A 13931-nucleotide genomic window follows, 5' to 3' on the forward strand; every position below is an offset into this window, starting at 1 on the left:
TTGGAAATTACAGATGTTTGACTTTGTTTTGACACAAACATTTCACTTAAGGTGAATAAATTGGCATTTTTGTTGGATTTATCTGACTATCTTGAAGGATGCTATCAGATGTGGGTCATATATACATGTGTGTGTGTGTGTGTGTGTGTGTGTGTGTGTGTGCTTTTCCTTTGTCCTGATTTCCTATGCTTCATGATTCCCAGTCGCAAGAACATTTGTGGTCTCCTCCAAAATAACCGAAGAATTATAACTTAGAAAATCTTCTAGATAACAAAAATAAGACTTAATTCATATTTCAGTTCACGACTGTTCTGCTTTTGCGGAGTAACAATGAGTGAAAGCCTGCCATCTAGTGGCTGTGCCCAGAGGAACATACGAGAGGCTGGTCACATATCTTCCTTTAATAAACGGAAAGAAAAAAAAAATTACAAAATTATTTGATTTTTACAGACATAAACCTTCTCTCTTCTCTCTGTTTCTAAAGAAAAAAATATCACGGACCAATATTTTCTTTTAAGCCTATACTGTTTTCTTCGTGTAGAAAAAAAACTGCACAAAGAAAAGCTTGTGTTGCACAATTATTTTTTTTATGTAGGAAGGCAAAGGGCAGACCAAATCAGATCAGGGTTACAGAGCCCACCGAGAGAAGCCAGTGTGGCTGGCTGCACACTTCACGGGCAAAAACAGCATGTTCTTTACCGAGCATATCGTGGATATGAGGCGGTTTAACTCTGGTGACACAGGGGGTGAGGGTGGGCACTACGCCATTAGCTGTGAGGTGGAACATAACGGGACGAAAAACTGCTTTGGGTAAAATTAAACAGAGAATCCTGCAGATGCAGACACACCCCGCCCCCACTAGGCAGACCTAACTTTGGGGTTACCGGGGTCAGGGAGGTGAAAATGAGGCTTTGCAGTGTTTTCGAGCCCCCCACCCCATTACATACTTGAGTTTAAAGACATGCTGACACAGCCAACCCTCAAACACGTTGTGGACGCTGCTTCCAAAGCGAGTTCCAGCTGTGCACCCCTCAGCGTTGGAGATGGATTTGATTCAGGTGATGTCATCAGTGTGCAGGCTGGGGGGGGGGGGTCCTCACCCTACCTTAAAAGATCTTTAACCTCTGGTTCAGTTCATTGCAACATTCATCGGTATCTTTTCACTTTTCACTGCTGAAGAGCAGTTTTTCCCCATCGGGTGGTTCACGAGTCAAAACCTCTCGGCGCCCTTCGGCAGAGGCCCTTCCTAACAGGCAAAGATTGCTGGCGCTACCACACGATGCCGTGTCCACTTCACCGAAGAACCCAGGATCAGCGGGCGGTTCTGTGTGAAAAGCGGAGGTCCTGGTCCTTTGGGAATTGCACCTTAGTGGCAGGAGCGCTCGTCACCAGTCCTGCCGGGGCCTCAGCTGCAGCTGAAGGTTTCGGGGAAGAGTCTGTAACCCAGGGCGGCGGGGGCTGCCCCAGGGCCAGAGCGTCCGCAGCTGGAGAGGAGTCCTTGCTGCGCCGAGGAGCCCCGGCTTCAGCGTCGTGCTGAGAGATGAGCTGGAGCAAGGCGGCCGCCACGGCGGGGCTGATATCTTGGGCGGGTCGGTTTTCAGAGCCGACCTGCTGAGCGTTCCCGAGGAGAGGTTGTCCAGGTGGAGAGGGTGGACGCTGCTCGACAGATGGAGGCACCTCGTTGGCCTCAAGCTGTTTCCTTTTTGGCGCTGCACCATCTGAAGAGGGCCAAACAGTACACAGAGTGTTAGGTGTCAGGGCACATTAGACGGGCATCAAGCACTCAAGCCACCACAGAAAAGTTTTCTATTTGTTCAATTTAACTGATCTATCGACCATCCTACCTTAACCACAAGCATCCCCGTGTCAACTCAACATAATCACGCAGATGGAAAATAAAACAAAAAACAAAGCGAATTTATGAGGTGAACAATAGATGAAACTAGTTTATCTCCAACATGCATTTTCAAGTAAACCAGTGTGCATCTTGTTTTTGTAGTTTTACACTAACAGGAAAATCACAGCACCTGGATGAAGAAAAAATGGGGGGAGGGAGGCTGTGCCCATCTGGATGAACAGAAAAGGCGATTTATGGAGAACTTTAAGTATTACAAAGGGTAAGCTAAGATCATTTAACCAGGTTAGTGCATGTGGAAAAGCTCCACAGGAACAACCACCACGAACACCACCCCACCCATTCCACTGCTGCTACATTTTATTCAACTTTCATAAACTAAAACACCCAATTCAGTGTCAGCACTAAAATAAATAAAAAGTAAAAAGAAGCACATGCAGGTGAGGTCTAAAAATTCAAAACATTTATTTTCATTTGATAATTTATTGTGGTTTTCATAAAAGGCTGACATTACAGACTGTTTTAAAGAAACATTTATCCTATGGAGAATCCATGATCATGAAAATGAAATGAGGAAGAAAAAAAAACAGGTGGAAAAGGGACAGGTACAGAAACACAAGGAAGAATGGGAACAAGCACAGTATGAACCTTTTTTTGTCAGAAATTTACTAGCTACACTTTTTTTTTTTTTTTGCTGGTTTAGTCTTTACACCAGCTGGATGAGTCCATGTGCTTCGAACCCTCGACTGGTTACCGTGGTCACATGACGGATGACGGACACGACCCCCACGAGGAGCAGCAGTTCTACGACTTTCTGGGTGGAGGTGAAAGAAGACACTGGGCGAGTGTGAAGTGTGCGTTTTGTCACAGTTTGAGGGTGGATGTGCAGCAGAACCATTTGGCCAATTTGGTGAAATCAATCATTGTCTAAACAGTAATAGATTTTATAACGTATATAGAAATATGGAAAATAATCAATTTGCATTAGTCTCTGCCCGCTCTCCTCAGTGATTTACTTCCACCTGACCACGTTTCCCCCTTTTATCGCCCTCTAAAGACTAAACCGAGACTTGCCCTTGCGGTCAGTAGTAGACGCGGTAGAACCGTGTGTTAGTGCCTCCTCTGATTGGATTCCATTGCTCTCGTCGCCTTGCTCCATCCCCTCCGTTTGTGGCTTCATGATGTGGCCCAAAATGAGAGCCAGCAGGCTGGCCTGGTCCTCCTGGCTGAGGGACAGCTCTTCAGATGTCGGCGAGACCTCCTGGGCTTCAGGAGGGGGCTCAGGCGGCTGAGGCCTTGGTGCAGCCTGAGCTTGGTCCTCTGGAGCCCCCTGGTGGTCAGAAGCCTCGTTCAGGGCGGACAAAGACTGGATGAGAGATTCTGGAGTGGACATGTTGAGTAGCTGAGCCACCTGAGGCAGGCTGAGGTCACTCTGTCTCTGCAAGAGGTTCAGCAGCACCGCCATCTCCGTCTGGTTTAACTGCTCAGCAGCAGCTCCCAGGCCTGAACACACACACACACACACGCACGCACGGAACAAGTGAAACAAAGCTGTAAAATTCAAGTTTAAGTTCTTAACCTTTCAAGCTCAGCAGATATGAGGAGCTTTGCTGAGAAAACACATTTAAACTGCCATGAAACATGAGTCTAATCCCACTGAACCCAATATACACAACTATTTATCTGATACAGGGTGGGCTTGGGGACTGATAACTAGTTATGGAAGTTAACTTGCAGATAGTGTGCCCTTTATGACATCATAACACCAACAGAAGTACCAGGCTGCTATGATTCATGTTGCACTTTTATGAACAGACTTAAGTTATTAATGTTAGCAGTAGCTTCTTGTCAGTTTTGTGCTGCTCAGCTTACATCACAAGCTGCATTGCTCTGATTGGCTGTAGGTCTGTCCAATTGTGTCCAGAAACATTCTGGCCCATGTCCATTAGTAACATCTCCTCAGTGCTCGGCAGACTTCATAAAATCAATCATACGAGTATGATCAAGTCAAGTACTGGAGCAAGAGCTTGTACCATACCCGTGACAACCAGTCCAGCCACACATCTGTAAAATATCTGCTGCAGTCAGGTGAAGAGTGGGCATCCCCAATGTATAATGGGAAAATGAAACGCCAAAGTGGTTGTTCATATTAAAAATGAGGAAAATATCTCAGGTAAGTCCAAGAAATTGCTTGCAGGAGCTTGGTATAGCTTTGGACAGATGTCTCAGGAAGTGGTCTTTTTTTGCACAGAGCAGCAGGACTGCACTCACCCAGGACAGAACATCCAGCCTGAAAGTTTGACAATTATCTAAAAACATCAGCCACAGCTTCATCTATCCATATTAGCTGAGAGTGTCTCCATCTTTAATCTTGTTAATGAAAACAGACTGGTTTCACACAGATAGCTGTGCTATAAATTAGACGCAATTAGCCTCTAAGGTAACGGGGGATACAGTGAGTCCCGTTTACATTTGTCATGTTTTGAATCTGCTTTGGACATGCTGCAGCATTTTGCAACAAAACGGATCAGGCTGTGACCTATTAACGCCGCTGACAGCCACCACTCTAGACAATGCTTGCTAGCCAAAGAGGAGCATAGCGGCACATTCCAGAAGTGCATCTACACTCTGGTTCACTTCAAATATGCACCAAGTCTATGTTTTACAGATGCAGCTTCTGAGTAGTCACCATGAAATGTCTGGAAAAGCTGTTGCTCAATCATCTCAACTCCATAGTGCTGGAGACTGTTGACCCTCTTCAATTTGCCTATTGTCCAAACAGATCAGTGGACGATGCGGGAGCCATAGCCCTCCAACACATGGACCACAGTGGAACGTATGTCATTATGATCTACCTTGACTACACCTCTGCCTTCAACATCATCCACCCAAAAAAGCTGATTGGAAAACTGTCCAACCTGGGAGTCCCGACCGCAACCTGCAACTGGGTTCTGGATTTCCTCACAGACAGACCGCAGGTTGTACGGATAGGAGGAATGGTTTCCGCTGAGCTCACAATCAGCACCAGATCACCTCAGGGCTGCTGCCTCAGCCTCAAACTTTTCACCCTATACACCCACGACTGTGCATCCAACATGAACAACATAGTGATCATCAAATGCACTGATGACATGACCAACCTGGGCCTCATCGAGGGTGGGGATGAGACTGGCTACAGGGCAGTGATCAACAGCATACTTGCCTACAGAGAGGAAAACAACCTAATTCTCAATTTAGGAAAGACAACATAAATCATCATTAACTTCAGGAAGAAAGCCCCTCAACTGCACCTCATCACCATCAAGGGCACTGAAACAGTGAGTGGACAGCCACATGTTACTCTGCCTTCGTGTGTCATCTGATCTGAGCTGGTCTGTAAACACTCCAACCACTGTGAAAAAAGCTCAGGAGCACCTGCACTTCATCAGACTGCTCAGGAAGGCCAAGCTGAGCTGCTGCCCCCTCACACAAGCCTACACAGGCCCGGTACAGAGTATGCTCATAAGTGGCATCTCAGTGTGGTACGGCAACACCACTCAGACGGAGAGGAAGGCTCTCCAGAGAGTCGTAAAAACAGCTGAAAAAAATTACACAGAGGACTCTATTCCATAAACGTTTCTTTGGCCAAGGTCAGACTGATGCATCCCTGAACTCGAGTAATGGAAAGTTCACAAGCAAAATCCACTGGGCAATATTTATCACACAACTATAACCTAATATGCAATATTTTATTTCATTCCTTCCTTTATTCCTTGAAATCATATTTGTTTTGATCCACATCTGCAACTTACACTTTATCTGTGCAAAATCCACTGTGTTGGAGTACAACTGTGCAATAACTGCTGTTCACAATCCCCATTAACCTGGCACACTTAATTTTTTTTTCAGGTGCACCAGGTATCCTTTATATGCGTTATGTTTTTATACTGTTATACCTTATACTTTTATACCTTTATCTACTCGAGAGCTCTGCATAAGAATTCCAATGTACCCAAACCTTGCGTGCGAGTACAAATGCCAAATAAAGTCTATCACAGATCTGTGCCTGATGTGTTTGAGGGGTAAGAAACAACAGCCTCTGCAGGACTTCTGCAGCACTTTTTTTTTTTATTTTAATTCAACCTTTATTTATCCAGGTTAGTCCCACTGAGAACAAGATCTCTTTTACAAGGGAGACCTGGACAATTGTTTTTTTAAGTTTCCAATCCACCTGACCTGCATGTCTTTAGATGTGGAAGGAAGCTGGAGCACCCGGAAGGAGCCCATGCAAACACGGGGAGAACATGCAAAGTCCACACAGAAAGGGAATTGATCCCATGACCTCCTTGCTGTGAGGCAACAGTGCTAACCACTAATCCACCATGCTGCACGGTTCCAATTTGTTCCAACTTCTCCAGTTTCACAGAAACACAGACCACAGGCTATTGTGAAAAGCTTCTATTGTTGAGCAAACTGAGGAAACGTAAGGCCACTGGCAGCAGTTTCATTCAACTTTTCCTGCAGCAACTCACAAAAACTGCTGCTCAGATCCTCACATGCTGCTGATGAAAATCAAGTCACCGTGCTCTTGTTACCCCTACAAAACACTTATGAAAATAACTGAAACTCTGCTGGCATTATATTAGGAATTTTTATCTCAAAATAAAAACATACTGCACCATTCCATGTTTCTCATGACCAAGATCCGAGTCTAAGAAACAGCTCTTACCTGACAGCTCACTTTCTGCGATATTTGTTGAGGGCGGTTTTCCACGCGGAGGGGGTGGAGCTCCAGGAGGACTGGCTTGAGTCTGACTTTTCTCTCCAGTAGAGGTCAGTGTTGCATCCTTTTGGAGCACTTTGGGCACATGTGCGTCCTCCTGCACCCCGCTCTGACGTGCACGTCGTCTCTTCTTACTCCACAGCTCATGGCAATCCTGATGGTGCGGAAGACTAGAAATACAATGTTTCAGAATTTTAAAAAACAACAACAAATAAGACTAGGGGCGCAGCTAAGTAAACATTTTGTAAATGCACAAAAACAATGCAAAAACATGATGCTTCAATATGTGCTTACATTCTCATAGCAAAACATTTTGAAGACATCTCTACATTATTGTGTGTTGCAATGCAGGTTTTCGTAAAAGGAACGCCACTCTCACCACAGAGGTGAGTCATTTTGCACCCTAACTGAGTTTAGCAATGAACAGTAACTCCTTTACAGTTTAGCCAAATAATAAAAACGTATTTTGGAACTTCCAGAATAGGGGGATTGCATTTTCCAGTGCACATACCCGGACACAGCCGGGTATGTGCAGAGGGATGTGGGACAAAGAGGGATATGGGACTTTAAAGCTAATTTTGGACCCAGCAGATGTATCTGCAGTTATAAGTTTCTGAATTTCTCCTCTGTGAGATCAATAAAGTTTATCTTGTCTTAAACTCACCATTCGAGGCAGAAACACTAGTAGAACTAAAAAGATGGTAAAAGTCCAGAACTGCAAGTTTAAAAAACAAAAAGGATCTGATGGAGGTAAGTTCCGACTAACTTGCTTCTATTAGTTATTACCCTTATAACTGATGGGGGTAAATTGCACATATTAAGAGGTTTTATATATATATGTATCAAATGTTCATAAAATGCTTAAAGGGGATAGAGAATCAAAATCATCTTTTTCATGTTTTTGGTGTTAGTTCAGAGTCTCCCCGCTGTGGGGAATACACACGAAGTGCCAGCAAGTGTCAGAACCTCTGTTTCAAGTATTTCTCCTTTTTTGAATTGCCGCCTGAAAATTGGCCAATCCGTGTTTGAGGGAAACATTGCGTCACATTTTCACCAATAGCCCCCCCCCCCACAAACACCCACACCCCACCCCCTTTCACACACGCCCCTTCGAAATTAATTATTCATAAGGTTGTGCCCACCCATTCCTACCACTGGAAGAGGAACAATGGCGAGCTACAGGTGTGCCTTCCCAGGCTGTCATAGCGGACTACGATCTTTACATATTCTTCCCACGGAAAGCAATGTACGCGATCACTGGCTTTTATTCATTTTTAACCGCATCCCCAGTACATACAACCACCGACAATTTCTTTGCTCTGTGCATTTCACGGAGGACTGTTTCACAAACCTTGCACAATTTCGAGCTGGCTTCAGTCGGCATTTAATACTCAGTAGAGGATCAGTTCCAACTCTGCGACAAAATCAACCCCAGCAATCAGTACAGCCTGTAAGTATCACATTTTCTTTTGTTTTAAATTTGTTTTTAAATTTATTTCGGATCGTTTTTTTATTATCATTATTATTTTGTGACTGGACTTTATGTCACAGTCAGCCTCTGGCTGACTTCATGTTGGTGGGCGAGGAACAAGATTTATCACTCAACAGCAATGTTGAAACGTGATCTGTTAAATACGTTAGTGAAGATTACTGTCGTCACGTTTTCAGAGTGGTTTTCAGGGTTTTCAGTGAGAGCAAGGGCAGCCAATCAAACAACGGCAACCGATCAGCGCCAACACCTACGTGCATTTCAAAATGAGGTTGCCAAATAAACTCCGAAACGACGCCATTAAGGGCAAACGACGCATTCTAAACCCAGCATAGTAACATAGCTGTTTCAGAGAGCCTTTTAGGAAGGTTCTGAGCCATTACAGACCCAACCAATTTTTTTTGGGCTACATATCACATCACAGAACAAGGATTAATGCCCCATTCAACCTCTCTCTATCACCTTTAATATTTGGCCTTTTCCTATGGGGGGGAAAAAGGTGTACGAGGTTAGCTACTGACTCTGGTGGTGGCATCCTGCTAGGCTCCACATCACACAAGAAGCTACTGTTGAGAGACTGCTCCGATGTGCAACGCCGTGAAGGGTCAAGGGTCAGCATGTGGTCCAGCAAGTCCAGTGCAGGAGTAGGTAAACTTTGAAGGAACAACAAAAACAGTTGTTTATAGCTGTACAAATACACAAAAAGCTGATCAAAGCTACTATACAATGTGAGCTACGTACAAGGCGAACTCCTCCCGCAGTCGTCGTCTGTACTGCTTCTTGGGCTTCATGGTGTTGAAAAGTGGAAGTTTAATGACATCGGGCCACGCAGCAGGACAAGGACTTCCACACAGACGACTACACATGGGAAGAGATAGAAGAGACATGACAAAAAAATGTGACCAGAAGAGCTAATGTTGCAGCAGCTATTAACTGCTTCAGGACATGCTGCATACCTGATTAACTCCAACTGTAGAAGTTCCTGGTTAGCTTGGAAAATAGGCTTCTTGGTGAACAACTCTCCCAGAATACACCTGCACCACAACAATCAATGAACACAAGCAGTAAATGCTAGGGGTCGACGGATATGGATTATTAAGGGCTGATACCAATTATTGACAAGGTTTGCAGAGGTGTCAAACAGATTCAAACCCCCTGTATAACACACAATTTTTATTTATTTATTTTTTAAATGAGTGGTATGGACCAACAGTCCCTCAGTGCCTGAAATCAGGGGGCATTAGCTCCATAAGGCCGGGTTCACACGGCAGGATAATTAGACCGATATCGGACCCGATCTTCCCCTTCCGACAATCTTAAGGACGCCCCGACAATCGTGATGACGCTAAAAATAATCTTATCAGATATTCCTCCTGTGTGTGGTGTGTTCAGAGCGCTCTGATCTGCTCGGAAGGGCGTCAGGAGCGCTCCGATCGCAAATCTGGGATATTCAACATGTTGGATTTTTTTGGCCCGATATCGCAGCGTGTGTTGTGTCCCTCCGACCAAAACGAGCACGCAGCCTGCTGAATGTAACGTGCAGCCAATCAGAAAGCGAGGTGACGGATGCACGGAGTGAAAAATAAAATTAAAACAGCTGTTCTGACTTACCAAAACTCCACTCCTTTAAAGAACGCCTTTTCTTTTTGTATCGGTTTTTTTTTCCCTCTGTTGTAAATAGTCCACAAAGTACCTCCGTTTGTTTACTCTGAAGTCACGTTTAATCTCGAGAGATTTTGCGAGATTTCCTGTCTGAACTGTAAATGTTCGTGTGTGTAATGTGTTCGTGTGTGGTGTTGTTGTCCTTACCGTGTGGCTGCACACCACACACTGTATGACCAAACCTGTTAGATCCATGATTTTTTTATCTTCACGTGTGTGGTCTCTCAGGTTTTGGACACCTACAGATAATTTTAAAATCCTGTCGTGTGAACCAGGCTTAAGATGGGGCCTTCACACACATCAATGGGCGTTTGTGAAGTGGAATAAATGCATATAATTTAAGATTTTTAATGTTCTGCAATTGAATGTAAAAACTGTGATTTCAGGTAATTAAACTTGAATATGATGCATATTTCATATTTTAAGTTGTGCGCAGGTCATAAATAACATTTAAAAGGTTACAACACATTAATATTGGATGCACAGAACATTTCTTCTTCAAAACTATTATATATACTATTTATTTTTTTGCTTAACATTTTTGAGTATTGTTTTTTTTAATAATTACTAAAAAAAAAAAAAAACGCAATTGTCTTTAATAAGTCTTATTTGAACAAGAGCTGAATCTGAAATGATTTTTATTGTCCAACCTGTTTTTTAAATGAAAAAACCTGGATGAAAAACTTTCTTAATTATAGCTTTTCTGCAATGTTTCATAAACATGAAGCTGTGTGTTGAAGATGATCCTTTATGACTATTAGCTGCTTTAACAATGATTTAGCGATAAAGTCCACTGTTCACACAAACGATCATATGATCATTTGTTAATCAGCTTGTACATTTTTTAAACAGTTCTTTGAAAACTATTAACTTCTGTTTTTATCATAGACAGTAGACAGTTTTCTTGAGAAAATCAGTGAAGCCCCCTTGTCCTCCTCTCACTCTTCCCCCTCCCACTGTTTAACTCAAAGCCAGGATCAGCGACTCTCCTTTTCTCTTCCTGAAAACAGGAAGCCTTTACAGCCTTTAATTTGGAAAATAAACAATTAATTTCTGAAAGTAACATCAGGTACTGACACAGTAAGAGCTCTGGATTATTTAATGAAGGATTTAGATGAAATTTTTCTCTTTCTGTGACTCTGAACTGGAACTGTACAGAGTCTGCTGGGGGAGGCAGATGCTGCTTTCAGCTGTGCGTTGCAGTTGAGAGAAGCTCTATCAGCTGCTGTTCACAGTGCTGAACACTAAAGTCGCTGATTGGCGATCTGTTTTTAAAAATGTATGTGTGAAGACAGAACATGGTGACCAGTAAGTCACTATATCCAACGCTACAAAAATAAACTGTCATATCAGCTGGTATGAATGATCAATACCGATATCCGCAAAAATGCTGAATATCAGTGCAGATAATCGGTCAACCCCTACTAAATACAAAACAAAAGGGCAACACAAACACCCAGGCTGCAGTTGTTATCACACAATATACAGTCAATAAGCTCAACAATATTTCAAATAGCACATCTGACAGTCTGTGCAATTATACAAATTAGGCTTTAGGAACCTGGGGAAAATATCAATATGCTTTCTGCAGTTAACATTACCATAATACAATTTATATATTAATTTGAAGTTCAAGGTGTTTATCACCAAATTTAATCCTAAATCAAACAAGGTTTATTGAATAGAGATTTTGCAATCATCTTGATATAATGGGGCTCTTAAGGACTGACTGTGTTGTGGAGATCACATCAGCACTGGCAGAAATCAAATTTTTAACAAATACAATTATAAAGTACCACCCGATGCTCTTTGTGTGTTACATCTGGTGCTATACAGTATAATATTGAACAAATATTGTATGAAGTTGTTGGACTTCAGTTGTTGGACTTCTGTGCTAGTCACAGTTTGTCCATCATGAACACCACGTTCGAGCACAAGGGTGTCCATAAGCGCACGTGGCACCAGGACACCCGGAGCCGGAGGTCGATGATCGACTTTGTAGTCGTATCATCTGACCTTCGGCCACGTGTCTCAGACACTCGAGTGAAGACAGAGGCAGAGCTGTCGACCGATCACCACCTGGTGGTGAGCTGAATCCGCTGGGAGGGGAGGAACCCGGTCAGACCTGGCAGGCCCAAATGTATCGTGAGGGTCTGCTGGGAATGACTGGCGGAACCCTCTGTCAGCGAGGTCTTCAATTCCCACCTCCGGGAGAGCTTCTCCCAGATCCCAGGGGAGGTTGGAGACATGGAGTCCGAGTGGACCATGTTCTCCACCTCCATTGTTGATGCGGCCGCTCGTAGCTGTGGTCACAAGGTCTCTGGTGCCTGTCGTGGCGGCAATCCCCGAACCCGGTGGTGGACGCCGGAAGTAAGGGATGCCGTCAAGCTGAAGAAGAAGTCCTACTTATCTTTGTTAGTAGGTGGGACCCCGGAGGCAGCTGACAGGTACCGGCAGGCCAAGCGTGCGACCGCACGGGCTGCAGCAGAGGCAAAAACTCGGGTCTGGGAGGAGTTCGGGGAGGCCATGGAGGAGGGCTATCGGTCGGCCTCGAAGAGATTCTGGCAAACCGTCCGGCACCTCAGGAGGCGGAAGCAGCTCTCCACCGGCACTGTTCACTGTGTGGGTGGGGAGCTGTTGATCCTGACTGGGGATGTTGTCGGGCGGTGGAAGGAATACTTCAAGGATCTCCTCAATCCCATCGTCATGTCTTCTGAAGAGGAAGCAGAGACTGGGGACTCAGAGGCGGACTCATCCATTACCCAGGCCGAAGTCACCGAGGTGGTTAGAAAGCTCCTCGGTGGCAAGGCTCCTGGGGTGGATGAAATCCGTCCTGAGTACCTTAAGTCTCTGGATGTTGTGGGACTGTCTTGGCTGACACGCCTCTGCAACATCGCATGGCGATCGGGGACAGTGCCTCTGGATTGGCAAACTGGGGTGGTGGTCCCTCTGTTTAAGAAGGGGGACCAGAGGGTGTGTTCCAACTATAGGGGGATCACACTCCTCAGCCTCCCCGGTAAGGTCTATTCCAGAGTACTGTAGAGGAGAATTTGACCGATGGTCAAACCTCGGATGCAGGAGGAGCAGTGTGGTTTTCGTCCTGGTCGCGGCACGCTGGACCAGCTCTACACGCTCCATTGGGTGCTCGAGGGTTCATGGGAGTTCTCCCAACCAGTCCACATGTGTTTTGTGGATCTGGAGAAGGTGTTTGACCGTGTCCCTCGGGGCACCCTGTGGGGGGGTGCTCCGGGAGTACGAGGTCCGGGGTCCTTTGCTAAGGGCTATCCGGTCCCTGTACGACCACAGCAGGAGCTTGGTTCGCATTGCCGGTAGTAAGTCAAACCTGTTTCCAGTGCACGTTGGCCTCCACCAGGGCTGCCCTTTGTCACCGGTTCTGTTCATTACTTTTATGAACAGAATTTCTAGGCACAGCCAGGGTGTAGAGGGGGTCTGGTTTGGGAACCACAGAATCTCGTCTCTGCTGTTTGCGGATGATGTGGTTCTGTTGGCTTCGTCAAATCAGGACCTTCAGCGTGCACTGGGGCGGTTTGCAGCCGAGTGTGAAGCATCCGGGATGAGAATCAGCACCTCCAAATCCGAGGCCACGGTTCTCGACCGGAAAAAGGTGCTTTCTCTCTTCAGGTCGGTGGAGCGTCCTTGCCTCAAGTGGAGGAGTTTAAGTATCTCGGGGTCTTGTTCACGAGTGAGGGACGGATGGAGCGTGAGATCGATAGATGGATCGGTGCAGCATCTGCAGTGATGTGGTTGCTGTATCAAACAGTCGTGGTGAAGAGAGAGCTGAGTAGGGGGGCAAAGCTCTCGATTTACCGATCAAGCTACGTTCCGATCCTCACCTATGGTCATGAGATTTGGTTCATGACCGAAAGAACGAGATTGCGAGTACAAGCGGCCGAGATGAGTTTCCTCCGCAGGGTGGCTGGGCGCTCCCTTAGAGATAGGGTGAGGAGCTTGGTCACTTGGGAGGAGCTCGGAGTTGAGCCGCTGCTCCTCCACATCGAAAGGAGTCAGTTGAGGTGACTTGGGCATCTTTTCCGGATGCCCCCTGGACACCTCGCTGGAGAGGTGTTCCGGGCACGTCCCACTGGGAGGAGGCCCCGGGGAAGACCCAGGACATGCTGGAGGGACTACATCTCTCGGCTGGC

The 13931-nt window shown here is 45.5% G+C and overlaps 1 protein-coding gene across 2 annotated transcripts in view; it reads right to left on the reverse strand.

Moving 5' to 3' along the window:
- Window positions 1-584: 584 nt before the first annotated feature.
- The window catches only part of cdk12 (cyclin-dependent kinase 12), a 33827-nt gene continuing 20480 nt past the window's right edge, over window positions 585-13931 (reverse strand). Inside the window, exons 9-14 of one of the 2 annotated variants that reach the window (XM_034189652.1) lie at window positions 9063-9140; window positions 8848-8964; window positions 8628-8759; window positions 6564-6787; window positions 2930-3358; window positions 585-1718 (exon numbers count right to left, since the gene is read on the reverse strand). In XM_034189652.1, coding sequence (XP_034045543.1) covers window positions 1312-1718; window positions 2930-3358; window positions 6564-6787; window positions 8628-8759; window positions 8848-8964; window positions 9063-9140 — 1387 coding nt within the window. In that variant the 3' untranslated portion in view covers window positions 585-1311. The remainder of the gene's footprint in view (window positions 1719-2929; window positions 3359-6563; window positions 6788-8627; window positions 8760-8847; window positions 8965-9062; window positions 9141-13931) is intronic. The other variant, XM_034189653.1, reaches the window with a different exon arrangement.

Source organism: Thalassophryne amazonica, chromosome 16 (genome assembly GCF_902500255.1).
Source record: "Thalassophryne amazonica chromosome 16, fThaAma1.1, whole genome shotgun sequence".
Taxonomy (NCBI): domain Eukaryota; kingdom Metazoa; phylum Chordata; class Actinopteri; order Batrachoidiformes; family Batrachoididae; genus Thalassophryne; species Thalassophryne amazonica.